This window comes from Calypte anna, chromosome 18 (genome assembly GCF_003957555.1).
Source record: "Calypte anna isolate BGI_N300 chromosome 18, bCalAnn1_v1.p, whole genome shotgun sequence".
Lineage (NCBI taxonomy): Eukaryota > Metazoa > Chordata > Aves > Apodiformes > Trochilidae > Calypte > Calypte anna.
This window is the reverse complement of record NC_044263.1, coordinates 6,514,892-6,542,866: the sequence shown is the minus strand read 5'-3', so window position 1 is coordinate 6,542,866 and position 27,975 is coordinate 6,514,892. Positions and strand designations below refer to the sequence as shown.

The window sequence follows — 27,975 nt, the reverse complement described above, 5'->3', positions numbered from 1 at the left end:
AGATCATTAATATTATTCAAAATTATTTATTTCCTCAGAAGATAAACAAAAGGCACTATAAGCCATGTGCAACTGGTACTCTCATAGATGTTGACCAAATGTCATGTGTGAGCTCCAGCAATTCCATGATTTTATCCAGCCTTCTGCTACAATAAAGGCTGAATCTTTTAAGTCCTTAAATTCAGATCCCCAATTCTATTTGTTATCCATTCCCAGAAGGAAGTTGAACACTTCAACCAACCAAACTGCAAAATCCTCCTTCCCTGGGGCTACCCAGTGGCATCCAAGCAGAGATCAGGATCATGAGAAGTCATCTGCAGATGGATTCTCCGGGAGAGGTCTGGTCCGATGCGCCGGGAGGTGGCTGTCACACCTTCCCCACGGTGCACAGTGATGTTGGCCAGCAGGTAATCCCTCTCCTGCTCTGAGGAGCATCTGTTGTAGGCCTAAAAGCAACACAAAGGAAAAAACAGTATCATCCATTGCTAAAAAAAAAAAATTAAAAAAAATAACCAAGGTTCTGCACCTATGACTGCTCTGGCCTTTAACAGTGTACACTCATTTTTCACCTGGTACCTCCCCAGATCTCACGTGGGAGCTTACAGGATGATGCAGAACCAGTACAACTCCCACAGTAGTCAGGCCAAGGCAGTAGGAGCCAAGCAATCAGCTCCTCCACCACCTTACAGCTCACTCAGGATGGTTGTGGCAAATTCAATACCAATTAAATTATTTCCTGTACCCCTTATATCAGCTGGCTGTCTACACCCAGTACTGGTACTCCTGAGGCATCCTTACCTGGATCAGAAGCTGAGGAGAAGGGTAGGCAGACACAATAGCTTCAGCCATCTCGGGGCTGACACGGTTGAATTGTTGTATCTGCCTTTTCCAGACTTCCAGGAGACCCTTCCCAGAGGGCTGCACCCTCACCCCTCCACACCACCGCTTCTCAAAGTAGAAAGAGAAGCCTGTGTTCTCCTGCTCTCTCCTGGGGAGAACAAAGCATTGGAAAGCAAATGAAACAATAGGACTACAAAGAAAATCCCTTTTCTGCATCTGTTGTCACTGGCATCAAAGTAAATTCTAAAAACCTGAGCCCTTTTTCTTTGCAGGCATTACCCATTTCCTTCTTTAAGATGCGGATTTCCTACTGAGGAAGGAAACAATCCCTGACACGAGCCAACACATGTAAAAAACCAGCAAACAAGAACTCACTTTCTGACTGTCAACCATAATAAAACACTTTCACATGGCATTCTTCACCACATCTCTTCTTGTGGCTGAGGCACAAGACACAGCAGCTGCTGTGACAGGAACACCAGGGTTGTGTGAGACTGCACAAGATGGCTTTGGTGGCTTTCCTGGCTATCACTGCAACATGCTGCTGTCATTTCCTTTCAGGGGAAGCAGCTAAATGGTTCACCCTCAGTAATGTCTCTCAGCTCCATACTGAAGAAGAAAAGCTGGTGCTGTACAAGCCCAACCTACCAGCACTCTCTTCCAACTCCTAAAATCAGACTGAGAACAAGAGCTCTGCTTCATGTCAAGACTGCAGTATGAAACCAGGGTCTGTGCTTACCCCTTCCCAGGCAGGACATCAGTTTCCAAGAACAAACCCTCTGCTGAAGGAGCTGCATTAGCAGCTGCTCTGGGTCTCCTGCTCCTTTCAAAATCACTGTGCTGTGTTGTACTGAAGAGCAGCCAGGAACCTGCTGTTCCTTCCCAGTCAAAGTGCAGCCTCTCCAAAGAGGATATGACCAAACCTCATCTGCTTACTCACTTGAATGGTGCTTCAGCCACAGCTTTTGAGAACATGGTGGCAAATTCTCCAAGCTCTTCCTGGCTCTTCAAAAGCCTGACTTGGACTTGTGTGGACAGGTACAGATCTACCAAGGCCTGTAAACATCATTGGAAACAAAAAATGGAACAATTAATCTTCCCACCTCAAACCTCACTCTTGTCTCCAACAAAAATGGGTCACACCATTCTTGCTACAGGACAAGAACATCCACTCCCTCCCCGTTTGAGGAACAGTTAATTTAAGGCACTGAAGTATTTAGGGGCAGCCTATGTCCTGCTGGTTGATATCAGTCAGTTCAGTGCAATTTCAGCTGCTGCAGCTCCCCAGGGGCAGGTTCTTCCCACACACAGGACACCCAGCACAGGGCAGCCCTGAAGGGCAAGAGATGCTGAGACAGACATTTCATTGCGCAGGATCAAGGTGAAGGAGACACATCAGCCTGTGGGAGAGCAGGCACAGAGCTCAGCAGTGGAGAGCCAAACCCAGAGGGCTCTGTACACAAACACACAGACTGGCAGGGGCTGAATCCCCCATCCAAGAAACTATGATTGGGTCAAGTGTTCAGTGGCAGACAGGAGCTGATGGCTCCATCTCTGTTTTAAAGGTACTCACTTCATCCACATCCTTTCTGGTTATCTCCAGGCCAGAACCCCTAGCTTTCTTTTTTCTCTGTTTTCCCTGTTCCTCTTCTGTGTTTCCAATGGCTGCTGCTGGTTGCAATCTCTTTTTTGGCTGATGCCTGAGGGACTTAAGAAGAGCAAAGTAAGACTGGGAGTTCATGCTCTTCCCCAGGCGTTTGCTGCTGTTCACTGTGGCAACAGGCTGGATGGACTTTTGCTTCTGTGTCTATACAACATAAAGTGGAGCAGTTCTGGGAAAGAATACTTCTTATGTTCCAGCCTTTACTAGAAGTACTTAATGTAAACACCCATGATATTTTCCAAGGCCAGAGACAACAGAGAAACATTTGGAGGGAAAAAAGTTTAACCTTAAATAGCTTTCTACACCAACTACTGCCAGTGCCAGGATTTTTCCAGGTATTTTCTCCACTGCTTGAGCTACATAGCTCTGGAGGGTCTCCTTCTGTCCTGTGCAGTGCTGGGCTTCCTGCAAAGATCAACAGAAAGGAATTAAGCCATGCTCAGGTACACATGCAAGCACAGCAACCTCTGATTCTGCAGCTGGAAAACTCTGTCCACACAGCTCTTCAGAGATAACCAAGCAATACTTGATCCATTATAAAGTTATGTCAGACAGAAAAAATAAATAATCCCTCTTGCAATAATCTGACAGTGTTCCCTCCTCAGAAATCTATGAAAAAATGTAACTAGGAGTTTTTGATAAATTAATGGCTTGTAAAACCAATTCCTGGTTTACTGGAACCACAGCTCCACCCCACATGAAGGGGGATGAGAAATACCCCCCTCACAGCAAGGAATGTCTGAGAGCAAAAAAGTCATAAGCATTCTCACTTGTTTGTAGTTGTGAACCATGGACAAAAACTCCTCCAAGGGAAGCAGAGCCAGGACATTTGGTTCCTCAGTCCACTCATCACTTTCTTCCATCTGTTCAGATATGAAAACAAACACCCAGACCAACAGTCTGTTTATAAATCGCTCATCAGTGCTCCCACTCAGAATCCTGAGGCAAGGAGAAGATTAGAGAGCATTTACTTGGGTTGTTAAATACAATTACTAATGAGTGCAAATAACAGAGAAAGAAGAGGTCAAGAACACCGAGACTCTGTTCCCACACCTGAGATGACACAGTCTTTCTCCTCCAGGAGATGCTGCAGGGAACAGCCTGACTCTCAACCACACAGGAATAATTTGCAGCCTGCAAAGCACTTAAGATCTGTCCACCACCTTCTACCTGTAAGAGAACTGAGATGGGTACATGGGTCAGGTCCCCAAGGCAGGAAATGACAGTAGACAGAAGGCAGATGCTGGACAAGTACCTGGATCCAGAGCTACTCTCATGTATTTCTGGCACTCCCCTGGTCGCAGAGCTTTCCTCCTCCGGGCCAGGGCTCTCTTCTGCTCTTTCTCCTGCTCCTTCTGTCTCTTCTGTGCTTCTCGCTCCTTCCTCCTCTGCAACACATCCTGGCTGACAGCTTTCCTTTTCTTACAACTAGCTTTTGGTTCTTCGGGAAGGGAGGCTGTCCCTGAGCTTGCTCTTTTTACCAGGAGACCCTCAGGCTGGTGTGGGGGGTCAGGCTGAGGGGGCCTCACCCCACACGAGTTATTTCTGCTGCCACAAGGCCCTTCCCCAGCTACCCCTGCTGCATCCCCACCGCCCGCCTGGGAGGGCTCAAAAGCCACCGCCTTCCTTATCCGCTCAATCAGAGGGACGACCTCCACCTCCTCACCCTCATCCTCCTCTTCTTCGCTGCTCGCCACTACAATCACCTCCGGCTCTGCAGCGGGGGATGAGCCGGGCTGGGGGCCCAACCTGCGGGGCTGCGGCAGCGGGGAGGTTGGGGAGCGCTGCAGCAGGGAGGCCAAGGTGGGCAGAACCACCTCCTCCTCCTCTTCTTCTTCTTCCTCCCCTTGGCTCCCCTCACCCCGCGGGTTCCCCTCCGCCATTCCGCTCCCTCCCACCCCCGCGTTCTTCCCGCCCTCACCCCCCGGAAGGGGAAGCGGAGCCGCGGCGAAGATGGCGGCGCTGAGGAGGCTCTGTGAGTCCGGGGGTCACCTCGCATCCCCCCTCACCGCGGGGAGCAGAGGGGGCCGGCCCTGTGGGGAGAGGCTGAGCTGGGGAAGGGATGGCCCTGGGGAGGTTACCGGCGGTAGCTCGGGGTCGAGGTCTCCGTCTGTTACCTCAGGCTGAGGCGGTGGATGTGGGGAAGGGGGGGGTGGTTCGTGTGGGAAGGGTTTGACCTCCTGAAAACAGGGGCAGCTCTGAAGCGGGGCCGAGAGCTTTGTGGCTTCTGGGCTCAGAAGGCTCCAAGGATGGGGACTGCGGCTGCTGGGCTGTCCTCACGGGGAAAAAATAATCTTTGAAACAACAGCAAGGGGGCATGGTCTTAAGTTGTGCCAGGGGAAGTTTAGGTTGGAGATTAGAAAGAATTTCTTTACGGAGAGGGTGATCAGACACTGGAATGGGCTGCCCAGGGAAGTAGTGGATTCTCCGTGTCTGGAGATATTTAAAAAGAGACTGGATGTGGCACTCAGTGCCATGGGCTGGGAACTGCAACGGTGGTTCAAGGGTTGGACTTGATGATCTCTTCCAACCCAGCCAATTCTGTGATTCTATGATGGAGACCAAAGAGCAAGTGGTGCTGCTCTCTGTGCTCTAGTCAGGAGGCCCTAAAAAAAAATCCCTATTTCAGGCTAGAAACGTGACAGGCAGAAATATCCTCCTGTGGGTGGGACATCAGAATTAAAATGTTTTTCTGACCATTTCCAGCATGACCTCAGTCAAATTACACACTGTTTCAGTCCTCCCTAGATAACCACTTTTCATCTGAGGCTTTGACGTTCATTTTTTTGGTAGTGAGCTTGCTTTCCTATAGCACAAAATGTAACCCTGGAATCAACATGTTGCAGCTTTTAAAATAAATGTTAATTATATAGCTTCCTAGAATTTGTGTATGTGAAACTGTAACTCTCATTCATCTTTACCTGCTTCCCTTCAGTTTGTCAGGTCTCAGGGCTTTTCTTTTACATAATGGATAAGCTCCTGAAATTAATGGCTTTTTGTAGAGCCAGATTTCCCTTTTCTGAACAATATTTCCAGCTCACTGTCTATGAAATTTAACAAAGATTAAATCAATCCAGTGTTTTTTACTGGGGTAAGAAAAGCAGAATGTTATGATAACCACTGTTCCCTAACCTGCTGCTTAAGGGGTTGAATAGAAGGATTAGGAAAAACTGGAGTTACCTGCTAACTGCATGGAAGGAGGTACTGAAGACATTTCAAAACAGAACCAATTATGTCTCTTTCATTTTAACAGGGAAGTTCACTGGAGGGTCAGCTTTCTTAATAAGAAAACCAGTGTGGTTTTTGTCAGTGTCTTCTTTGTTTAGAGAAGTTTGTGTTGTGGATATTTTGTGTTCCAGAGACAATCAGTGACTGTAACAACTGATTTTTTTTTTTTTTCCTTGACTTGACCTGATTGTAACTCAACAATTTGCACAAAAGTCCTCCAGTTCGTATGCTCAGGATAGGAATTCTGTATGCACTTCTAATAGATATTGCCCTGAGCAGGAGTCTTCTCATTTGTAAGATTTCAAAACACTTACTGAGTGGATACTGAAACAAAGACCACAACTTATCTTTTCTCAAAGTAAATCCAAACCAACCCATAGCTCCTATACCTCATTTTACAAGGCCTTGCTGAAAGAGGAATTTGGGATTCTTCTTTAACATCATTACCTAGACTTTTAGTCCTCCCTGGGCAGCAGCAGGGCTTGAGATGTGTCCTGTCTTCAGGGGACTTAGGCCATGGTGGTCTAATTAGCACTTATCTTGGAATTACTTTATTTTTTTTCCCCAGAGCTTTCTTTTCCTATTGGTTTAAAAGCCTCCATGAAAATTCACCCATTAAAGCTGTGAAAAGAACATGCAACAAGTTATCTTTTCAGCTCACACTGTTGTTCTTGCTCCCCATTTAGTCCTAGCTCCTCCCCAGACAAGCCTGGCTGCCGTCAGATCCGCATCCAAAAAAACCGGGGGCAGCTCCAAAAATTTAGGTGGCCGCAGCCCTGGGAAACGCTACGGATTCAAAAAAGTAGAAGGTGGGTCTGAGTCTCTGCAGAGCCTGAATTTGCATTTCCCTGGATTCTTCACGGTGCAGGTGTCAGGTGGAGAGCATTTCAGCAGGAGGTGGCCGGGAGGGCAGGAAAAGGGATCCAATTTTGGGTTTAAGGGTGGCCGGAGGAGGGCAGGGCGAGTCAGAAAATGTCCTTTGTTTCTAACTCTGCCTCTACTGAGTGCCGGGGAGCAGGGGACGCTGTGGGGCAGCTCCTGCCTGAAGTGCACTCTTCCCCCACGCTGAGCTGAAAGCTGAGCATTTATGTTTACAAAAGGGAGCATTATGCAGCTTAGCAGAAGCCAAAGTACAGGTTCTTGCAGCTGAGTGCTTCATAATTATTAGCTTTGCCAGTGAAAACACACTGATGCAAAAGGTAATAAATGCCTTCAGCAACCAGAAAATGCCTGGTACCCTACAAGTAATCTTTTCAAAGACCAGAATTCCTTTTTGCCATTGTATATCAATTGCCTTTTATTTCCTGTTAACAGCATTCTTATTTAGATGCCTTTAGAATTTGAAGTAACTTTTCCTTAGAAAATCCCCACAGAAAGCTGGGTTTGGTAGGTCCTGGAACCATTTGTGTTCTCCCATGGCTTTTGGGAGCTCTGTTTCTCTGTTTGCAGGGGCTTTTGTGCACGCAGGCAACATTCTGGCTACACAGAGGTTGATACGCTGGCATCCAGGGGCTCATGTAAGTGGTTTTCCCATCTCTCCCTTGATTCTCCTAGAACAGCAGCCTGCAAGAGTCCAGTACTCAGTGCCTCTGCTCTTTCAGGCTAGTTCTTAATGCTCTTCCCTATTTAATCCTGAGATCTGGTTTCATGAGTTGGTATTTCTAGCTGCAGAGCATGCTCAGAGTCAAGCTGTGCCCCTGTAACTCAGGAAAGGACTGAAAGTTAGGGATGTCCCAAAAGCTTCTGTATCCAAACTGGGTGCTTGTGCTTCAGGGTGGGCTTTGTATCTCCTTTCTTGTGCTGGGCACCACTGCACCAATTGCTGGAAGGAAGTAGTGTGCTCTTCTTTTATTTTAAAAAAGCAAAGATGCTGCTGAAGCCAGGATATCAAACAGTGCAGATGGATGATCAGATCTGCTTTAGTGGTGGGACTCCAGCCTTTCCTTGCTAACACTCCTCATCCTGTTCCAGGTGGGGATGGGCCGTAACAAGACTCTCTATGCCCTGGAGGATGGGATTGTGAGATACACCAAAGAGGTTTACATCCCTCCACCCCGCAGCACTGAGAGCAGGGAAGTGATCTGTCGCCTGCCCAAAGGAGCAATTCTTTATAAAACTTTCATCAACGTTGTCCCTACCACAGAAGTAGGAAGCTTTAAACTGGTCACCATGCTCTGAGCCTTCTGCATCACCTGGGGACAGCTGGGAAGGAGCAGCTGGAACAGGCCACTGCAGCTGGACTGGCACCACAGGACAGGAACATTCGAGCTCTGAAGATCCCAGTGTAGGACTCTTGTCTTGCTCCTAAAGCACACATGGGCAATGCTCAGGCACTGGGATCAGCTGCTGGTGTCTGTATGTGTGTAATAAATGCTGTGGGGTGCTGAAGGCCCTGGGCTGCTTGCTGAGTATGTTACTTATTGGTATCTGGAGCTGCTTTCCTCTGGAGAACCCATTCCCTTGTGCCACTGGATAAGTTCTCCCTATCATCACTCTTATGTCAGTACTTATCCCACCAATAATTCCCTCTTGTTTTAGACATTGCTGTTGTATCTTAATTCATAATACTGTAGAAGAGGATGGATCTTTTTCCACTTGCACATAACTGTTCATCCCAGGAAGTCAGATTTTTCCTTCTAACACTCCTCAATGATTAACTCAAATAGCAGAAAGTGTTCCATTTACTAGCCACGTGAGGCAAATTCACATTTGCAAAACTAACCTGTGACTAATTTTAGAGTTCCTGGTAAAAGATGCACCAGTCTGGGGTGACATTTGAAGCTCAGCAGCTGGGGATGTATCATAAAGCCACAGTCCAGAAGGCTTATCTTTTTGTCTTCCCAGAGTCATTCCATGACATTTTTAAGCTTATTTTGCTCGACAGAAAGGAGCCCAAATGCCCTGTGGCAAAACTGATCTCATTTTATCTACGGGTTTGTAAACAGTTTGAAATACCAGCTCTGCAGCAGAAAACAGGTCATCAAACCTGGGTGTGAGGGCACTGGTGTCAACGTTATTAGGTGGTCTGCAGAAGATGAGTAGGGAAACTGGGTCAGCCACATGTCCACCTTCACTTTACACCCTTCCTGGAGACCACCAGCTGTTGTCTCCGTGCTTCTCCTCTCTTTCCCAGCCTGCATATCCTACAGGTCATCTCAGTGGTGGGTATTCCATGCAGCAGGTGACACAACCCCTGGAGCCTCTCCAGTCATGACCTGCAGCCCACACCCCGTTGCTGTCAGTCACAGAGAGCACACAGCAACACTGATGCAGATTCCTTCTGCCCCTCACAGGTGAGGATTCCCACCTGGCATCTGTTAAAAGTAAAACCTAAAAAAAACCATAAATCAGCATCTGAGGTCTGATCCTTGGCAGTGCCACACAGAGGTATGAGAACACCAGCTGCCTGGGGGAGCTGTGGTTGAGCAGACCTTCCCTTTGGTGTTTTCCTGCTGTGCAGCAGTGAGCACCTGGCCACCAATGCTGGTCACCAGAGGACAGCCAGCAGGCACCCCTGGTTGCTCCACTCAGCACCACACCTGGCGGTGGCACCGTGATTGTCCCCACGCGGCTGGAGGGACATCAGAGGCTGGGTCTGACCTGCCTGTGCTTCAGCTGGTGGGGAATCTGGGTGGAGGTCTGAGGTTCAGCCACTCCCTGGGGAGGAGAACGACATCCCAGGCACTTGTGTCACTGAGCAGGAGAAGCAGCAGCACCAGGGCCTCACACGGCCGTGTTCCGCTGGGTCTGGTAGCCGAGGGGGGCCTGGAATGGGTCTGTCCCCCCACGTCTGTCTAAAGTCTCTGAGCTGATTCCTGTTCCTGAGAAAGCTGGAGGATGCCTCAGAGCATGCTCATAGGGAGGCGGCATCTATGGAGGAGAGAAGGACAGAATAGCTGATCAGAAATAACCAGGAGATTATCCCACCTCTTCTTACAGAGTGGATGACAAGGCTCACAGCCACCACAGCCTGAAACTCCTGCAGTCCCCAGAGCCCTGAGCTGCTGGCAAGGTGAGCACCTGGAGGATCAGTGCTTAGCACTGGTTTGTAACAGCAGGGCAGAAAGCAGCTGGAGGGGCACATTCCCCCCACTGCCACCTCACACTCTGTGCCAGGCTCCTGCTCTTCCCTGTCTCCCTTCAAGGACTTGTCACTACATGTCACAAGGCTAATAGACTTGATTTTTGTTAAAACAGGACTGTTCAGTTTCCTTTGACCAGAGATCACTCTGATCTATAGAAGAACCTTCAGACTTTCTACTGAAGATTTGGCAGCACATCTCACTGCAGAGCAGCAGAGAGGAATCTCCAGGCTGTCATTACATTTATCCAGGCAGAGCTGGGCTAGCTCTGAGCCTAGAACAAGTGACAGGAGTGACACAAGGAGGTTGTGGAAGAACTCCTGTTGCAGTTCCTCAACTACTCATCCGTGGGGCCTTACTGTCCTGAGCCCTTGGTGCTCTGGTTTCAGGGCAGGCATTATTAGTGACAGCTTCAAGTGCTGACTACAGGAGACTTTATGGTGCAGCTTTAAGAGCCCTAAATGCAGGTGAATGGGTGAACCTTTAGTGCTCTACTCAGGGTTTCAAAGGTTTCTGTTCTGCTTTAGTCAATGAGGTCTCTGTTCCATAGGAATCTCTTGGGGCACTGCTGCAGAACCTGCTTGGCAGATGCTTTGCTCTGTTCTATTGTGGGACTGCAAATTTTAAATGTCATAAGAGGTGAAGCCTCCTGGCCATAAATAAGCCATAAAGTCTTTTAAGGTAACAGGGACTTCCCAGAGGTGTCCTGCTGGGAGAAGGGAGCAAAAAACCATGGAAGCCTAACAGATCTAAAAATAGCATTCCCCCAGCCTGGATTCATGCTGAGCAGATGATCTGAAGGGTCTGCCTGCCCTGTCAGCAGCAGCTCTGCCCTGCCTCCCAGCACAGGCAGAGATGGATCATTAACCAGCACAGATGCACACCAAAGGAGCCTCCTGGTACGCTCTGTGCCACCCCTCACCGAGATAAAGGCTATCAGAGAACAGAGTCCTTCACTACTGCTAATTACTGAAGCAAAACCCAGATACAGACCGGAGGGGGGAACTGCCCCCAGGCCCCTGCCAGCACCCTCATGCAGGGGAGGTTGTGCTCACCTCCTGGGAAGGCTCTGCCCACAGCCCAAACCTCTCAGCAATCATCTGATGGATTTCCCGCTGGCGATCTTTCTTCCGCACGCTCTCGTAGCTTGGTAAGCGGGGCTGCTCCCAGGAGGGGAGCTGGTAGTTGCTGGGGGGACCAACACAGAACAGCTCATCTCCCTAGAAAAATCCAGCCCAGAAAAAAAAAAGTCAGCATGCAGGTGGCTCTCTTCACTGGGAATTTATGGCCGGGTGACACCTCAAGTTACTGCAGGGCTGAAAGTTGTGGGCGCCCTTCATTGAACCCTGAGAGAAGAAATCCTCCCTGCCAGGAGGGAATTACACCATGACCTGCTTTGCAAATCTAGAGTTGTCTACCTGGCATTTCGTGCCCAAACACCTCAGGGCACTGTGGTGTTCTTTCCTGCATCTTCCTCTGCACCAGGGGAGGTTTAGGCTGGATGTTGGGAAACAGTTTTTCACTGAGAGGGTTGTCAGGCATGGAGTCACCATCCCTGGAGGCATTTAAAAGGTGTTTGGACCTGGTCCTTAAGGACATGGTTTAGTAGTTAGATTATGGTGTTGGTCAAAGGTTGAACTGGATGATCTTGGAGGTCTCTTCCAACCTAAAACATTCTGTAATCCCTGCCTCCCACCCCCCAAAGTCGTTACAACACTTCCCAGAGAGCTCCTGCTCTCCAGCACCTTCTCTCTACGCCCCAGGAGCTCGCTGGGTCCCTGTAATCACATTCCCTTCCCAAAATCACCAGGATCTTTGGCAGCATTCCCCCCCAGCTCCAGTCACCTGCACAGCAGGGTTCTCAGCAGCACTCTCCAGCCGTGATGCTCCTCGCTGGGGACCCACCAGGCGCTGGCTGCTGCTGAAGTAGGGTGGGGGGCAGTCCTGTAGTGGGGAGTCAGGGAGGAGAGGTGAGCAAAGCTGAAATCCCTCACATCTCACCTGGCAGTGAGCAGAGCTCAGCCAACTCACACAGAACAGCCTGGGGAGCAGGACTGGGCAGGGGGTGAGCTGCAACCTCTGCACATTTGGCTCATGGGGCTCTCATAGACTCTGCCCTCCTGCTTATGAACACCAGCAGCTTGGGCACATCCTCACTGGGCAGCACAGGACCTGCTAGAGCCCAGGGCAGGGTTCCATTCAGACAACAAAAAAACCAACCCAACTTTTCCACTAGTGTAGATAAGAGCTCCATCACATGCTCAGGTTTACAGAATTTGTAAACACTTATCTACCAAGGCAGTCACTCCAGGCTAACATAGCAAGCAAATGTGCAGAGCAATAGCAGCTCTGTTCCTGAGCTCCAGTTAAACTCAATTCCCCGACAAGGTGTTGAGTAACAGCAGAGATCCCTCTTGCAGAGAGCAGGCAGAGCAAGAATAGAGCTGCAGGCTGTTCCTCCCCCTCTAAAAAACTCCATCTCTGCCAGCAGAAAACAGCAGAGACTCCCAGAGCAACCAGGGATTCACAGTGGGAACCTGAGATGCCAGACTTACTTTTCCCATTTGTCTCAGCTCTGTGGAGTGATTCCTGAAGCTGCAGGGAGCTGGGCTGGCTGGGGGTGCAGCTATTTGTTTTAATAACTGATTAGCAAAACCAGCACAACCAGCACAGCTACACCTGCTCGAAAGCTGCCTCACACCACGACAACAGCTTCACTTTTTCTGATAGAAATACATCCCAGAGACATTCCCTTTCCCTATATAGCTCTTGGCATCCACATCCATCTGTCCACACAACCCTTTGCTAAAGAGAAGATTCCATCTTCTTGAACCACCCACCCAAGAGCCAGGCCTGAGCACAACAGAGGCTCTGCAGCTGACAGCACACCCTGCACAGCCCTGGGGAGCAGCTCTGCAGGGCAAGGAGTGCAGTGTCTGAGCCTTCTCCCCACCCAGGGACAGGGAGGAAGAGGGGGAGAGTAGCAGAAGCAGCAAAGCAGTCAGGGGACACCAGCAGCACAGCCCATTCCTGATGTGATTTCTGCTGGGGACTTCCCAGCCCGTGTTGGATTATTACATTTGCTTTTCATGGCACAAACGTCTCCATCCTCCCCTCACCAAGGCTGGATGTCACCTCTGGTCACAGGGACTCTGCAGCAGTGCCCACAGCCTGAAGCTGAGCTTTCCTCAGGCAGCCACCACCACAAAGGAAGCACTGAGGGAACACGCCGCTCTTTTTTCCATCAACGGCTTCCCTACTTGAAAGGCAGCCCCAGGAAATTACAGATGGAAGTGAAAGGGCTTTGTGTGTCTCCAGTTGCCGGGATGCAAGCGGCATTGTCTGCCTTTGCCCTGAGCTTCCACCCCCCCTCCCCGCTGGGCCCCTTCCCTGTAAAGCACAGCCCGACCCCACACATGACTGTGCCGGGGGAGGAGAACACCCCTCCCGAGCTGCGTGGGGAGCTGGGGAACCTACTTCTGCCAGGCCTTGCAGATATCACCCCCACCAGCACAGCCGGGCAGGGGGGTTGGGGACTCTGCTGGGAGGTCCCAAGTCCACCAGCGAGCCCGGCCAAGCTGCCGGACGGGAGCCCGGTGATGGTCTCAGAGAGCACAGCACAAAGGAAGAAGAACGCTGGGCAGGAGGAGCGTGGGGACACTCACATACTGGCTGGGGGTCCGGAAGAAGCGGCAGGAGCAGAGGAACTGGCAGCACATGGGATCCCGGTGGTACAGGAGCAGCAGCAGGATGAGGATGGCCACGATGAAGACTGAGGTGGACACAGCTGCCGGAGAAGGGAGAAGAGGCGAATGAGCCGGTGTCCCGTGGGCCTTCCAGCCATCTCCCCCATTCGCCCTCCGGGTGTCTCAGCAAAGAGCAGCCTGGATAAACTCCAGAGGAGCCGGGGCGGCCCGCGGCCCCTCCCGAGGACGCCGAAAGCCCCTCTGAACCCAACGTCCTTCTCCTTCTACGAGAGCAGGGACTAGCCGAAGAGCCAGAGAGCTCATTCCCATCCCGGAGCAGCCCCGCGGGGACCGGGGCTCCGGGCTTACCCTCATCCCCTCGGCAGGATGCCTGTTCGCCGGCGTTCCAGCCACCCCACGGCTCCCACCCAGCCCACCCTCTGCTCTACTCCACGGAGCCCACCAGGCACCACCAACCCCTCCCGCCGCTCCTCCCCGGGCTCCGCAGAGAAGGACCGGGGACTGCAGAGACCCCTCTTTGGGGGAGGCAACGGCGGAGGCTAATCCCGCACGTCAGCCGCCCCCTCACGGCGTCGCTCCCGGCCAGGCCGCCCCCTCTCGCCACTCACTCGCGGCGATAACGATGGCCAGGACGTTGCTGTCCATGGCCGCGGCCGCCGTGTACGCCGAAGCCTCCCCGGGCTGCGCCATCCCGCAGCCACCGGCAGAGCCGCCCGCGCCTCACCGGCGGGGGGCGGAGCCTCACGGGAATAACCCCGCCCCCTCAGCTCCCATTGGCCATCGGAGAGACAGGATCCATTCACAGGGAACGGGGAGGAGCGCGGTCTCTCCCTCCCAGGCCACGCCCCCCTCGCTCTCATTGGCTGTCGGCTCGATTGGCTCCATCCAAGGCTGTGAGGCGGGGCCCGCGGTTGCCATGGCGACGCGACGGGGCGGGAAAGCTGCGGCCTCGGGCAGCAGGAGGTTCGCGTTCGTTCGCTAATTAGTATCTTAATTGCACCGCAGACACTCTGCTATCAGGGCCGGACGGGCCACGGCAAAGCAGCAGGATGGAGCATGGTTGCCTCCCGGCGAGTGGAGACCCCGGGGGCAACCGGGCTTCGGGCACGGGTTAAGAAAACCCAACAGCTCGTTTGAGTCGCATATCACCCAGGCCCGCAACCCCATGCCTGGAGGCATTCACACCCTCCCCTTACAGGGCGTGTCCCCCCTCCTGAGGCCTTCTGACAACTCCACCCTTCCAGAGCACGCTGCAAAAACCAAACGGACCGCACGGTAGAGATATAGATATATTTGGGGTGATGTTGCATATTTTAAGACAATTTACATAATGCTTTTGACACAGAGGTTTGTTGTTCCACCCCATGGCAGGGCCAGGCCCTGCACAGCACCTCTCCACCCCTTCCCAGCCCCGGAGCACCCCACAAGGGGTGCATGAATGGGATGCTCTCATGCACCAAGGTCTTCATCCCCCCCATTTCACAACGTGCCAGCACCAGCATCCTTAAACCAGGGAGACTGGGAATGCAAGGAAGCCCTGGGCTTTGGAGGAAGGCGAAAGATGGCACAGATCTTTGGAGATAGCAAAACCTGGCTAAGCCCTGCCTGGCTCCTGCTGACCCTCCTTGAGCAGAGGGTCTTGAATCTCCACCACTCCTTCCCAGGCTGCAGGTGAGTTCCTGCTGCAGTCCCACATGGCACACGTGAAGTGTCTTCACAGGATGAAAACCAATGACAGACTTCTCTATAAAGCATTGGTCTGGGAGAACAGAATGGCACAGGCAGGGCTGGGAGGACAGCAGCACAGGGGATGACCCACTGTACCCCTTCCCTGGGGGAGAGGGGAAGCAGAAACAGTGGAGATCAGATGGAGCTTGCTGGACCTTGTCTTGCTGATTCGATTTTTTGGCCAGGGAAGCACAGCAGATCCCAAGAGCTTCTGCCAGTGCAGGAGAAAAGAAAAGGCTGAGCACAGGGGCTGTGGCTCAGGGCAGCTCCCTGGGCCCTGTGGATGGCATTTTGGCAGGGAACTCCTTTCCTGGAGCAGAGGCAGCAGGGTCTGCAGGGGTTGGCTGGACTTGAAGGCACTGCCCAGCTCGCTGTCACAGCACAGACCAACAGCTCCAAACATTTGGCACAGGAGGGCACAGGCAGCACCCCACACCAAACCCTGCCCACGGGGCAGGAGGGATGCAGGAAATGGAGAAACAGCAAAACAATAAAAATACTACTGATAAAAAAGAAAAAATGTAAACAACCCAGCACCCTGTCCTGTAGCACCAGGACACCCAAGAGAACTGAGGGGAGATGGAGACACAAGGACCCCAACAAGGGGTCTCATCTCTATTGCACTTTGCATCATATATATTTCTATATATATATTTATAAAAATACAAACTAAAGGGGTGGGGTGGAGGGGATGAGATGCAAGCCCTGGGCCAGCAGCAGCTCTATGCATATGACAGGCTTCAACCCATCCTGCTTCTGCCTGTCCCTACAGTTCCTCACCATCACTTCTGGTGGGCAGCTGGGCCACACAGGGGCCTGAACTTGCAGAGGTACAGCCCAGGGTTGGAAAGGGTGCTGGGTTGTCCAAAGCCAGCCCATGGCCAGCCTTCCCTCCCTCCATCACACTTCCCAAGGCTCCAATGCCTGCACTAACAAACATGCAGCTCTTTCTGGATGCCCTGGCATGCTCTCCTTGGCCAGCAAGCACCCGTTCCTGGGGGAGCTGGGCAAAACCAACCTCATGCCTCCTCCTCCTCCGCCCAAAATACCCCACGGGAGGTGTTCCCCACCCAGAGGTTCCCATTCTCTCTTCCTTGAGTGACTATGGTGCGAATCACACGGGGTGATGTGGTCTGGAGCCCCCACCACACCAGTGGGGGAAGATGCTCCTGGCTCCAAGGCCACCCCCCCGCTGCTCCTGCTACCTCAGCCGCCCGTCAGGTTTGACAGGCCCCAGTTCTGATTTGGGGTCTGGGGAGAGGGAGCTCCAGGAGGTTTTGCTGCAGGTCTCCAGGGAGGCACAGGCAGAGGAGCCACCAGTGCAGATCTCTGCTGCAGACCAGAAGGTGCTGATGGCAGCGTCTGACCAGTCCTCCAGCGCCCGTCCCGTCAGCTGTGCCTTCCTCGCTGCCTCCTCCTCTGCCTCCTCAGAGCGGGGCAGGTTGAGGATCCCCCCAAGGCCCTGGAAGCTCTGCTCCATGTACTCATTGCGGGGGGGGCCACCGTGCAGCCAGTTGCTGTCATCTGGGTACAACAGGAGGAGAAAGAGAGATGATGAGCAGCGCAGCAACATCCCAGCACCCTGCCACCGTCCCAGTGGAGTCAGCACCCTCTGCAACCCCAGCCCTACTGCAGGACTTCAGGATGGATCTGACCTACAAACAGGACCTTCACAGCTATCCCAGGACCTGGTTTGAGGACTGATACGGGCAAGGGGACACCAGTGGGAAGGATGGATCCTGTCTTGCCAGTGGGGAGGCCAGCACCAGGAGGAAATGCAATGCACTGCCCGCAGGGAGACCCCTCCCTCCCACCCAGCCCCAAGCTCCAGAGCACCCTCCTCACCTTTCCTGAGAGGCTGCTTGCGGTTGAAAGTCTGGGGCACCACCAGGAACTGGTTCTCCCCCAGGGGCTCCCAGAACTGGAGGAGGCGGATGGTCCAGACCCCGGGGCGCAGGGGCCGATTGAGGGGGGGTTTGTACTGGGTGAACTCGGCCTCAGCATCCACGGTGATGTCATAGGAGGTGGCAATAACGTAGGTGGGGTCGATCCACACCACCGTGGCTGTCAGGTTGGGGCCCCGTGACCACTTCTGCATGGCCACTGGCTCATCAAAAGGTCCAATCAAGCCTCCAAAATTGCGGAAGAGCCTTTCCTTGGGGTCCCACTCTGTGCCCACCTGGATGGATGGATGGATGGAAGACATGAGCAGTGGGACACTGGGCAGGGAGACACTCTCAGCTCAGGTTTTGTGTTTCACTTCTCTGACCAGGGGCAGGCACAAGCTTTGGAGCCCAAAGCAAAGCACACCTGACCCTCCCCAGCTCTCCTGGCTGCCTGCACCATACCAGCACTAATCCAGCAGTGTGATGTCTCCTGCAGCTGCTGGACACCACAAGCTCCCTCCACAAGACCCCCTCAGGCTTTTTCCCCACCCATCAGCTCCAAACTCCCACACAGAACCCAAGACAAAGGTTTGTTCTCAGACATGACAGCAGCACCGTGTCCCTCTGTCCCCACAGCATGCAGGTGAGGGAGAAGAGGAAGGGTGTGGGAGAGCCAAGGAAGAATAAGGGTGTTGGAAGGAAAACTTTTCCCCATTTACCTCAAGGTTCTGCAAGCGGTTTGCCTGCCCTCTGTGACCCACCAGCTTTAGAGCTCCTTGGGGCATCACCCACGCTTCCAGGGACTCTGCCTGCCCAGTTGCCAAATTCAGCACTTCCTGCATCACCAGGTAACCCTGGAAACGGTCATCATAGAAATATAAGTGCACACTGGATGGGAAGCCCTGGGGCTCAAACCTGGAAGAAGAGACAGACAGAAGGAGAGGTTGGACATCTGAGCATCAGCATCCTCCTAGGCCACCCCTCAGAGTCTGGCTCCAGCCCAGGGCAAACACCCCACCTGCAGAGCTTGTCAGCCTTGGCTGCTGGCGTGGCCATGGCCTTGCGGAGCCCAAGCCTGGAGAAGGCTGTGTAGAAGGTGAGGGTGACATCGCTGAGGCCACTGAGCCCATCTACACGGTCATAGACATTCTCCCAGTAAGCCTTCAGGGCTGGGGTGCTGGGGGGGTAGCTGCCGTAGAGATGTGTGTCCAGGATCTCCAGCACCTCCTGATTCACCGTCGACTCAAACTTGCGAGCGAAGAAGGTTGGTCTGGAGAGTTGCTGGAAGAGCGCAGGCATTGCTGACAGTGTTGGCTGCAGCCCCCCCTGCCCTCCCACCTCATTGGGAAAGGAGACAGAGCAGGAAGAAACATGCTGGGACCCATCCTACTCTCTCTGAGGGCACTGGTTGAAGAACAGCAAAGCACAGCCAGACTCTGCCTGGCATCCTCTACAACAGGGCTAGTGGGGAATGGTTACTGGTAATGCAGATGGGTTTCCATCTCTCCCACTGCCTCCCTCTTTCTGTGCTCAGAAGCAGCTATGTGTCATCTACCTCCTTTGCTGCAATGGGCCCACACCCAGCAGAGCTGCTGAGGAGCCCTGGAGGAGGCCTGGCCAGGGATCACAGCCTGCAGAACCAAGGCCCTGCACTGAACAAGCCCAGGACTGTTAAAAAAATCCTGTGAACTTCCCTTTTCAGGGCTGGGTGTGTCTCCTCCAAAGCTGCCTTGGTCAGTCTACATCCCTAAAGCACCAAGAGCATGGAAGACAGATCATCACAGGGTATTTTGTCCTGCCAAAGGGCAGATCCTGCAATGGTTTTACTGAAAAGATGTTTGTCCAGGTAATACATCTGCAGGGAAAGAGCAGGAAAACAGGAAGAAGTCTGGGGAGAGGAGCAGCATGGCAAACAAAAGCCTGGCTGACTGCTGGGCAGAACATCCAGCACAACCTTGCTGCCCGAGCATTCCCAGACACGTCTGTGTGGAGCTGGGGATCCCATCCTGCTCCTGTCCCTGGCAGGGCTGGGGTGAGGCTGGTGTTGGCGTGCAGAGCAGCAGGCACTGCACCCAGGGGAGAAAGACAGGGAGGAGAAGGAGGAGGAAGAAGGAGAATCTTTTTCACCTGTAGCCGGAGGAAGTCCTGGGGTTTGAAGTCATTTGGGGAGCACCCACACCAGTCGACGATGTGTTTGTATTGGCACTTGCAGCCCAGCTTGCGGTTCCAGTTGGTCACCCGGAGGTTGTTATCAACCAATGTCTCACAGGCGTGGCTGTTCTCCAGGACCGTGTGGAAGAAGGACTGTGCATGGCAGAGAAGGGACAGGACAACCCGTTGGGGATGGAGGATGGGTGGTAAATGGAGACCAACCCCTCACCCCTCATTCACAGAGACACTGGACAGGCCTTGATAGCTCTCAGACACTGATCCCTGTTCCCAGCACAGGGCAATGCTGAGGCTGTGCACCTGCATCAATCCTTATCTGGCCCAGAGGAGCATCTGGACCAAAAGCAGGGCTGGATATAAACATGACTTTTGGCCTGCATGCTCCTCTCTTCCATCCCTGCGTCTGGACAAAGGGGAGGCACAAAGCTGCCTGAGCAGAACCAGCAATGCCCTTCATGGTTACCCAGGGTGAGGATAAAGTGAGACAGAGACAATGAACACAGTGAGGAGAAAATCCATCCCATGCCCCGCTGCCAGCACCCACCTCAGCTGGCAGGAGTGTGTAGGTGTAGAACTGGCGCAGCTGGGACACCAGTTGGTCCTCAGAGTAGACCACATACTCCACGAAGCTGCGTGTCAGTGAGAACCAGTCAGAGCCCCCATCCACCACGATGCCCTCGGGGATGTGGCGCTCGCCCAGCCGCCACATGTGGGAGTCACACTCGTGGAACAGGCGGTCCAGGCCCTGCTTCTTGATGAACCTGAGCACAGGGATGAGGGGTCAGGGGTGTCACACACTTTGCTGGGTGCAGCCACATCCAGAACATCCCCCCTGCCTCAACTGTCTGAGTTCTTCTCCAAAACCCCTCCTTTTTCTGTTCCTCCAGCTCAGCTCTGCCCCTAGCTGGGATTACCTGGCATTGTCTCGGCCGTGAGACTTCAGGAAGTTCTTGTCTCGGTATTTGGACAGGAACATCACCAGCTCCTCATTGGTCCTGAGGTGTAAATTAAAGACCATTAATGGCCCCTGAGGTAAAGCAGCCCAGCAAACATTCATACTGCAAGAGCCAGCAGAGCCTAAAGCTGTTCAGTGAGTGTTGACTCAAACCTTGGTCCCACCTCTGGGGACACAAACGTGTCCTCCCTGCTGTCTGGCGTCTCACATGGGTGTTCTCCTGCAACACCCAGACCGCAGGAAAAACAGCCTTCGAGGTACTGGTTGGGCTCCTCTTCAGAGACAGGACCAGCCTGGCCCTGGAGCACCATCACCAGCACATGGCTGCAATCTCCAACCACATCTTCCCTCAGATCCCTGCTCCTCCCTGCCCCTCCCAAGGCTGCCGTGGCATCCAGCAGCTCGAACACCTCCACCATCCTCCCCTGCTCCAAAGAGATCCTCACCGCGTGGGGTAGTCAGTGGCACTCAGGTTGATGAAGAAGTCCCAGGGCCACTCAGTCAATTCCAGCAGGTCCTTCATGCTCCGCAGGTACATCTTCAGCAGGCTGGCACCTCCCCAGATGGTCACCATGCGCCAGGGTGTCACTCGGATGTTGGGATAGTGCCGGGCCAGCTCCACCGCCTCCCGATGGAGGTAGTTGGAGCGCTGCCAGAGAACATGCCTCAGGCTTCAGGAGGAGCTCATTGCTCCCTGCTCTCCTGGCCTGACATTCCAGCCACCTCCACCGGGAGAGGAAGCAAGACTGCTCTGGGCAGGGGAATACAGATCCTGCTTCCCAGGGGTTGCAGAAATAGAGGTGAGAGGGTCACAGCTCCACCAGCAGCAAGGACAAACCCTACCCAGCCACTTCTTCCACTCCCTGTCCATCTGTCCCCAAGCTCTGCACCCTCCTGCCCATTTAAGTGATGGAGTCACCATCCCTCGAGGCATTAAAAATGTGGATGTGGCACTGGAGGACACTGTTTAGTTGGGCATGGTGGTGTTGACAGTCGGACGTGATGACCTTAAAGGTCTTTTCCAACCTTAATGATTCTATGATTCTGTGCTGGTGACCGATCCGGGCACTGTTAGCATTCCCCCTCCCCTTACCCCTGCCACATACCTTGTCAACATGGATGTAGAAGAAGTGCTGCTGGTGGTACACAGCCTTGATGAGTCGCTTCAGCTGGCGAATGGCCCGGCCGTGCACAACCAGCATGTATGCGATTCGCACGGGCTGGCTGGGGGGGCCCTGCTGCAGCCGGCTCTCGTCCCACTGGATGACAGGGCTGACCTTGCCTGCGTGGGGAGGGAGAGGGCTGTCAGCTGCACCCCCCTTGACACCCACCACCCAGAGTTCCTGACAAACCAGAGAGACCTGAGGAAGATGGGGGCAGCATGGAAGAACTTGGGCGAGCCCAACCACGCTGTGGCGCCAGGGCAGGGTGACACACGCAGCCCCTCCCCGTGTTAAATTGGCATGGATGTGTTGGGAAACACATGGATGAGTTGGGAAAGGAGAGAGGTCCTTCTCTGGCCCCTCAAAAGGGAAGATGCAGCCGGGTCTGGCTCTGACTGCGAGGGCACAGCAGGTCGGGATGAACAGCCTAGCTTAAGGAGGCCAGCACAGCTTTGATTGGATTAGAGAGGCAGCAGTAATCTGGGAATCAGTGACAGATTGAGACCGCTTTTCGCCAGGTGGGACAGTTTGGTGACATCGGGAAGGTGGCCCACGCACCTCTCCAGGATATTTCCAGCACCCAGGGATGGCCAGGAGCACCCCAGCAGGACTCACCTGAGAGCTGGCAGTGGCGAGGCACAGCCTGGGGCATGAGGCTGCCAGCCCTGTGCAGACACACCACGTTGGCAATCTCCTGTTGGCACTGCTTGCTGCTGGCCCGGGCCAGCGCCGAGAGGGCATCTTTGCCTGTGATTTCACACTTGGGGGTGAAGCTGTTCTCGGTGGGCTGCGGAGCCCCCTCCACACTGCCCGTGTCACCCTGCTGGAAGATGGCCAACTGGGCCTCCCCATGCAGCTCCGTCAGGTTCCTGCGGCTGGAGGAGTCCGGTGCGGCCGGCAGCCTCCGTCCCAGTTTGTGTCTCGCCGTGACAGCTCTCACCACCTTGGACACCGGTGCCCCGGGGCTGTCCGGCCGTCCCCGCCATCGCCCGTGCTTCCTGCTGGCACTGCCCCGGCGCCCGGCAGAGCTGTCTGAGTCCTTGGAGCCATCACTGCTCTCGGGCAACCTGGCTTTCTTCTGCCGCTCCTGTTCCAGGTGGATGCAGAAGAGCAGACAGTGTTAGCTTGGACCTGATTGCCCCTGGCCCTGCCAACCTGCTCCCCAGAGCATCCCTGTCCCCAGCTCCCAGTCCATGCTGCAGCACTCCAGGTGCTCCAGGAGCAGCCACCGTGCAGAAAAGAGCCCATTACACTGCCCCTCTGCCACCCTGGCCAAGACCCCACAGCTCATCCCTGTATGGTCCTGTGCTCCACTCATGGGGACACCCTCTACATACCAGTGAGGGAGACCCTGATCTGCAGGACCCTACAATCCAAGTGACTGTGACCCTCTCTGTGCACAGAGAGAGTTTCTCACTCTCTGCCACCAGTCCTGCAGCAAGATTAGAGCCATGAGTGATTGTGTCTGCACCAGTGACCCACTGGGGTCCTGCAGGATGTGAGCAGGGACATTCCCAGACAGTGTAGATGAGTACAGGGCTGTTCTGGCTGGTGGAGGTTGTTCCACAGGGAGCCAACTGGACCAGCTCTTCCCTGCCTTGATCACACTGTGAGCCCAAGCCCAGCACATCTGTCTGGGAGCTGGGGTCCCAGGTGGCTACAGGTGTGCTCTGTGGGGCTACAAGCCCTGGAGAGGCACTGACCCAGGTCCTGCTGCACTCCTTCCCCTGCCCCCTGGCTCTCTGGGCTGGGCTGGAGCAATTGCTATCACCAGCTTCTCCAGGAATCCCTTTAACAAACCCTCCTGCTGAGCCAAGTGGATGTGGAAAGGGAGCAGTTAATTATGTTTCCTCACCTCTGCCAGGCTGGCTGGTGAGCAGAAAGGAGTTGGCTTTGGGGAGAGGAAAGAGTGGGGAAGTCGGGATCCCTGTGAGAGCCACGCTCACAGGAAAGAACATTGTGTCTGTGGTGTGGGGGTTATCTACCCCCAGCCTACCCCAGGTGCCCCCAGCCAGGCCTCCTGGGGCATTCTCACAATGTCCTCAACACCCTGCCTGCTGCCAGGCAGCAAGCACATCAGGGACTATTCCTGGTCAGCAGCATCTTCTGAGGATGGGCAGATGCCTCACAAGGACAGCAGGACTGAATCAGCCCCCCCAGGGACAGCCCTCATCAGATGCCCACCCCTGTGACAATCCCAGTTATCCCCCTGGTCAGAGCCTGGCTCCTGACTCCCAGGCATGCCCGGCTGCCTTCCCCAGTAGGAAGTTTTCAGAAACATGGACAGCCTTGATGGAGCTGCCAGTTAATGAGCTCAATGGTTTCTAATTAGTGCACCACAGCAGAGAGATCCCTCCAGCCCAGCCTGGCAGGGAACAACTCCAGCCACGTTGCTCTGATGTATTTAAGACTTGTGCATGGCACTTCTGGCAAAGCTCCCTGTCTCCCTCCTCCTGATGTGCACAGATGACTCCAGACCCCAGCCAGAAGTCACTTCTCCTGTCCTGGGTCCCCCCTGATGTGACACTACTGTCCCCATAGAGCTGTAGGTACCTCATCCCCTGTGCAGGTCCCCACACTGCCTGTCCCTGTGAGGAGCAGAGTGACAGCACCTGGGGTCCTGCAGGATTCCCCCTCTGGTTGATTGACTCTGGTGTCTGTCACATACAAGTGCTCATCAGGCAAAACTGGCACCAAAATGTTCCAACGTCACCAGAGGAATCCAGATGCCTGACTGAGGACTGCAGCAGCAGAGACTTAAAGCTCACAATTAAAATGGCTGGAGATAGCCTCCTAAAAACAAACTCTTTGGGGGGGGAAAATGAAATCAAGAAAACTCAGCAATGCTGGAAGAAAAGATGTTTCATGGGGAGCTTCTCTAGAGGCTGCAGCACATGAAGGACACCAAGACACAGGCCCCAGAGAGGTGCTGCCTTCTGCCTGTGAAGAGGAAGACAAGATGAAGTGGTAGAAGAGACATGACTGGGTTAAAACACTGAAATGACAGATTCTCTTCTTTGAGGTTTGCTTTTTTCCTGGTGCCAGCTCTACTGTGGCCTAAGCCCTCCAGGAAGCTCATCTGCTTACTCTGGAGCTGTTGGAAGGCATGATCACCGTTTCCTCAGGCTCCCACCTTTGTGTGCAGACACTGTGCTGTCTGCAAGCAGGGACACTGTCAGCAAAGGGCCAGGCAGAGATGGGAATTTCCTCTCCCATCTGTCAGTCTGGGCAGAGATTGTGTTTTTTGATCCAGGTGGAACAAGATAGTTCGGATTTCTGGAGGTAGGAAACCCAGAGTTAACCTAGGTGACTGCTGGCTGATCCAGCCTCTGTTGGTCTAAGTGCCATGAAGCATCAGCTTGGTCACCCAAGGGAGCCTGGAGGACCCTGACAATTGGTTTGTAAAGAGAAGTGACACAATCCAAGCCGTGTGGCCTTGTCATGGCTGGTGGCTCTCGTGTGGCTGAAGCAGGCAGTGAGCAGGCAGTGCTGCTGGTGCAAGATGGGTTTATGACCTATTCTGGAAAAGGGCAAAGATCTTCCTACAACCTCTGCTCACACCAGGAACCTCCAGTGACAGAGCCTGCCGAGCAGGGGAAGCCCTTCCCTCTCCCATGAAAGGAAGAAAACCAGGAACCTCTGAAGAACTGAGCAGGACAGAGAAGGGGACTGTCACCATCAGAGATCAGAGCAGACCCTTGAGCAGCTCCTGAGCACTGCAGGTGCCCAGCCCAAGGTGCAGGTCTGGAAGGAAGGAGCTTGCCTGACCCTGGGTGCTCCACAGCTTTTACAGGACTTTTGCTCTCTACAGTGAGTCAAAGTGGGGACAAGCCAGGCTGGAGCTGTGTCCATTAGTGGGAAAGAGCCATTTACTCCAGCAATTAAGAGATCTCAAGGTTACCCAAATCCTTCCAGGACTGCAAGGTCAGGCTCCCTTGGGAGGGTTCTTCCAGTTTTACCCGAAATGCCCCTGGGGAACAGTGGCTCCTCCAGGTCTGGCCAAAAGCAGAATCTGCAGGAGGGCACCAAAACAAATAGCTTTGCCATTGTGCAAGAAATAAAGGTTAATTGGACTTTCCCCAGCTTACTAATGGGTTTCATCTGTCTGTAAAGCTCAGGATGGTTCTTGCCTTCTCTGAAGAGGTTTGTCCCTTCCCAAGCCCTTTAGTCAGGGCTGCTGGTGGGGAACCATCCCCTCTCCAGGTGAGAGAATCCATGGCCAAACCTGTCAGCTGCTCAGCTCAGTTTTGGGAAGAGACCTGGGAAAACCAGGCACAGACTGAGGCCACACAGAACAAGAGAAGAGGAGATGAGTGATGTGGAATGATGCAGAGAGGGAAGGAGAAGCCAGGACAGGTGAAGTGATTCGATGAAGGTCACTGGAAAGGGGAAGGAGCAGTCAGGCACTCCTGGCTGCCAGATGGGTGGCTCTCACATTCCCAGTGTCTCCAGATCATGGACAGCTCCATGATCTCTAACACTTTCCTTGCTGCATTTTTTCCCTGGTTCTGTTTTGTTGGTAAGTGTATGGAAGCACAAGAGGTTGCTCATAGCTACTCCCAATGTCTCTGGAGGAAACCTGGTCACCTTAGAGACCTGACTCCCTGCAAGGGGCTGCCCAGTTCCCTTTCTCTCCTCTTTGCTCTCAGGGGAAACTTTCTGGCCCTGGGAAACACCTGATAACCACAGGGTCACCCCCCACACCAGGGAGGCACCCTATGATGGAGAGAGGAAGCTCTCACCCCCATCCTGAGATCCCCACCTCTCACCTCCCTGGCTTTGCTCTGCCACAGGTCCCTCATCACTCTATACCTGCCCAGCACAGTTCCAGCACATGCTCTCCCTGGCTTCACCATCACTCTGGGGCTTGCTGGCAGCCCATGGAGGGTCTCTACAGCTCCTGGAGCATGAGGGTCCTGGCCAAGGTGAGAGGCTCTTGTGCCACATAGACATTTGCCAAGGAAGCCCATACAGGGACTCTCAGCCCATCTCCAATGCTCTTGGAGAAACTACCTTCAGCCCCTGGTCCATCCAGGTGCAGTGGGCCTGGGGAGGGTCCAGGCAGCTTGCAACAAATCAATAAATTCCAATAAGCAACCCAGAGGTCAAGAGCTTTGCTTGAAGGTGGTAACAACACGCTCCAGAAACTCGGGTCCTCCTCAACACCTGCTCCATCCATGACCTTGGACAAAAACCTTCGTCTGCCCGTGCCTCAGTTTTCTCACAGATAAAAAGGAGGTGATGCCTTAGCAGAGTGCTCCGATATAAAGACAACAGATGACTACAAAAGATCCTGGTACTCTCACACTTCCCAGGGCCATTCCTGGCAGGAACAGCTGAAGAGGAGCTGCTGAAAACTTCCTGAGCCCTCCCCAGCTCTCTGATCACCACCGTGTGTTTTCAGGTTTTCTGGTTTGGGAGTCACCGACTCCAGCTTCCCACAACATCTCCCAAACCCCCAGCACAAGACCCCCATCAAACCCCACACCTTGCCAGACCCCAAACGACACCCCCTGGGCCATAGGGTCCCCTGTGGCAGTGCCACAACCCCACACTGCTGCTGCCAGGACCTCCTCACAGGCCACAGCCCCACTGCTCTCCCCCCTCCCCCGATTCTGTGCGACCCCAACCCCCCCAGGGACCCCGGCAGGGTTTTCCCAACCCCACAGAGACACCGAGGGGGGGTCACCCCCTTCGTGTCCCCTCCCATCTGCAGAGCAAGGGGACACACCAGCCCCCCGGGCACTGTCCCCCCCAATGACCCTCACCCCGAGGGTCTCCCCCCTCCCAGTACGCACCACCCTCCCCTGTCCCCCCTCCCTCGTCTCACCCTCAGCCCCTTCACTGCCCTCCCAGCCCCTCCACCGCCCCCCGAACCTCCTCACTGCCCCCCCAGCCCCTCCATCGCCCCCCGACTCTCCTCACTTCGCCCCCAGCCCCTCCATCGCCCCCCGAACCTCCTCACTGCCCCCCCAGCCCCTTTTATGGCCCCTTCTCCATCCCCCGCTCCCCTTTATCTCCCCCTCAGCCCCCCCGCAGGCCCCGGGCCGCCGCTCCGGCCTCCCCCCAGCTCACCTCTGCCGGTCCCTCCTCGTCGAGGCCGGCGGAGGTCCAGAGGACGAGCCCCTGGAGCAGGAGGATGGCGAGGGCCGTGGCCACCGCCAGCCGGTACCGCCGGGCCAGCTTCCGCGCCCGCCCGCTGGCCACCATCGTCACCGGCACCGCCGGCAGCGGGGTGCGCATGCGCGGGGAGGAGCGGGGAGTGAGGGAGGGGGGTGAGTGTGTGAGTGTGTAAATGTGAGTGTGTGATTGTGTGTGTGTAAATGTATGTGTGTATCTGTGTGTGTGTATGTACGAGTGTGTACATGTATATGTGTTTATGTATGTGTGCGCATGTTTGTGTATGTGTGTGCATGCGTGTGCACGTGAGTGTGCATGTGTGTACATGTGCGTGTGCATACGTGTGCGCGTGTATTTGTGTGTTGGTGCATGTGTGTACGTGTGCACACACGTGTGTGTACATGTAAATGTGTACGTGTGCATGTATGTCTGCA

At 54.0% G+C, this 27,975-nt stretch overlaps 4 protein-coding genes across 4 annotated transcripts; 1 reads left to right on the top strand and 3 right to left on the bottom strand.

The window, feature by feature from the left end:
* Positions 1-16: 16 nt before the first annotated feature.
* On the bottom strand, positions 17-4,386 carry EME1 (essential meiotic structure-specific endonuclease 1). The gene is made up of 8 exons (XM_030461620.1): positions 3,759-4,386; positions 3,557-3,684; positions 3,274-3,366; positions 2,790-2,908; positions 2,414-2,540; positions 1,781-1,896; positions 799-988; positions 17-446 (listed from the first exon to the last, which is right to left on the bottom strand). The coding sequence occupies exons 1-8, from the start codon at positions 4,384-4,386 to the stop codon at positions 270-272; spliced, it is 1,578 nt and encodes a 525-aa protein (XP_030317480.1). The 3' UTR covers positions 17-269.
* Positions 4,387-4,403: 17 nt separating this feature from the next.
* Positions 4,404-8,139, top strand: MRPL27 (mitochondrial ribosomal protein L27). Its single transcript, XM_008494481.2, has 4 exons — positions 4,404-4,478; positions 6,418-6,540; positions 7,181-7,248; positions 7,703-8,139. Exons 1-4 carry the CDS (start codon positions 4,457-4,459, stop codon positions 7,907-7,909), a joined length of 420 nt encoding a protein of 139 aa, XP_008492703.1. The 5' UTR covers positions 4,404-4,456; the 3' UTR covers positions 7,910-8,139.
* Positions 8,140-9,372: 1,233 nt separating this feature from the next.
* On the bottom strand, positions 9,373-14,254 carry LOC115599296. Its single transcript, XM_030461619.1, has 5 exons — positions 14,129-14,254; positions 13,479-13,600; positions 11,659-11,757; positions 10,869-11,033; positions 9,373-9,601 (listed from the first exon to the last, which is right to left on the bottom strand). The coding sequence occupies exons 1-5, from the start codon at positions 14,208-14,210 to the stop codon at positions 9,455-9,457; spliced, it is 615 nt and encodes a 204-aa protein (XP_030317479.1). The 5' UTR covers positions 14,211-14,254; the 3' UTR covers positions 9,373-9,454.
* A 1,165-nt stretch (positions 14,255-15,419) lies between these two features.
* On the bottom strand, positions 15,420-27,656 carry XYLT2 (xylosyltransferase 2). Its single transcript, XM_030461854.1, has 11 exons — positions 27,497-27,656; positions 22,037-22,508; positions 21,365-21,540; positions 20,705-20,907; positions 20,218-20,298; positions 19,848-20,064; positions 19,262-19,438; positions 18,153-18,415; positions 17,854-18,049; positions 17,094-17,427; positions 15,420-16,772 (listed from the first exon to the last, which is right to left on the bottom strand). Exons 1-11 carry the CDS (start codon positions 27,629-27,631, stop codon positions 16,450-16,452), a joined length of 2,577 nt encoding a protein of 858 aa, XP_030317714.1. The 5' UTR covers positions 27,632-27,656; the 3' UTR covers positions 15,420-16,449.
* Between the last annotated feature and the right edge of the window lie 319 nt (positions 27,657-27,975).

Bases quoted from the DNA above. Each gene is read 5' to 3' on its own strand.
- EME1 (XM_030461620.1), bottom strand. From the start codon at position 4,386: ATGGCGGAGGGGAACCCGCGGGGTGAGGGGAGCCAAGGGGAGGAAGAA. The intron at 3,685-3,758 runs GTACTTGTCCAG...TACCCATCTCAG, and splicing joins GAGAGTAGCTCTGGATCCAG to TTCTCTTACAGGTAGAAGGT. The intron at 447-798 runs GTAAGGATGCCT...TGTTGCTTTTAG, and splicing joins CTCCTCAGCTTCTGATCCAG to GCCTACAACAGATGCTCCTC.
- MRPL27 (XM_008494481.2), top strand. From the start codon at position 4,457: ATGGCGGCGCTGAGGAGGCTCT. The intron at 6,541-7,180 runs GTGGGTCTGAGT...CTCTGTTTGCAG, and splicing joins CGGATTCAAAAAAGTAGAAG to GGGCTTTTGTGCACGCAGGC. The intron at 7,249-7,702 runs GTAAGTGGTTTT...ATCCTGTTCCAG, and splicing joins GCTGGCATCCAGGGGCTCAT to GTGGGGATGGGCCGTAACAA.
- LOC115599296 (XM_030461619.1), bottom strand. From the start codon at position 14,210: ATGGCGCAGCCCGGGGAGGCTTCGGCGTACACGGCGGCCGCGGCCATG. The intron at 13,601-14,128 runs GTGAGTGGCGAG...CTTCTCCGGCAG, and splicing joins GGCCATCGTTATCGCCGCGA to CTGTGTCCACCTCAGTCTTC. The intron at 11,758-13,478 runs GTGAGTGTCCCC...TCCCCACTACAG, and splicing joins TCCGGACCCCCAGCCAGTAT to GACTGCCCCCCACCCTACTT.
- XYLT2 (XM_030461854.1), bottom strand. From the start codon at position 27,631: ATGGTGGCCAGCGGGCGGGCGCGGAAGCTGGCCCGGCGGTACCGGCTG. The intron at 18,416-19,261 runs GTGAAAAAGATT...GCGCTCTTCCAG, and splicing joins AGGACTTCCTCCGGCTACAG to CAACTCTCCAGACCAACCTT. The intron at 18,050-18,152 runs GTGGGGTGTTTG...CTCTTCTTCCAG, and splicing joins AAGGCTGACAAGCTCTGCAG to GTTTGAGCCCCAGGGCTTCC.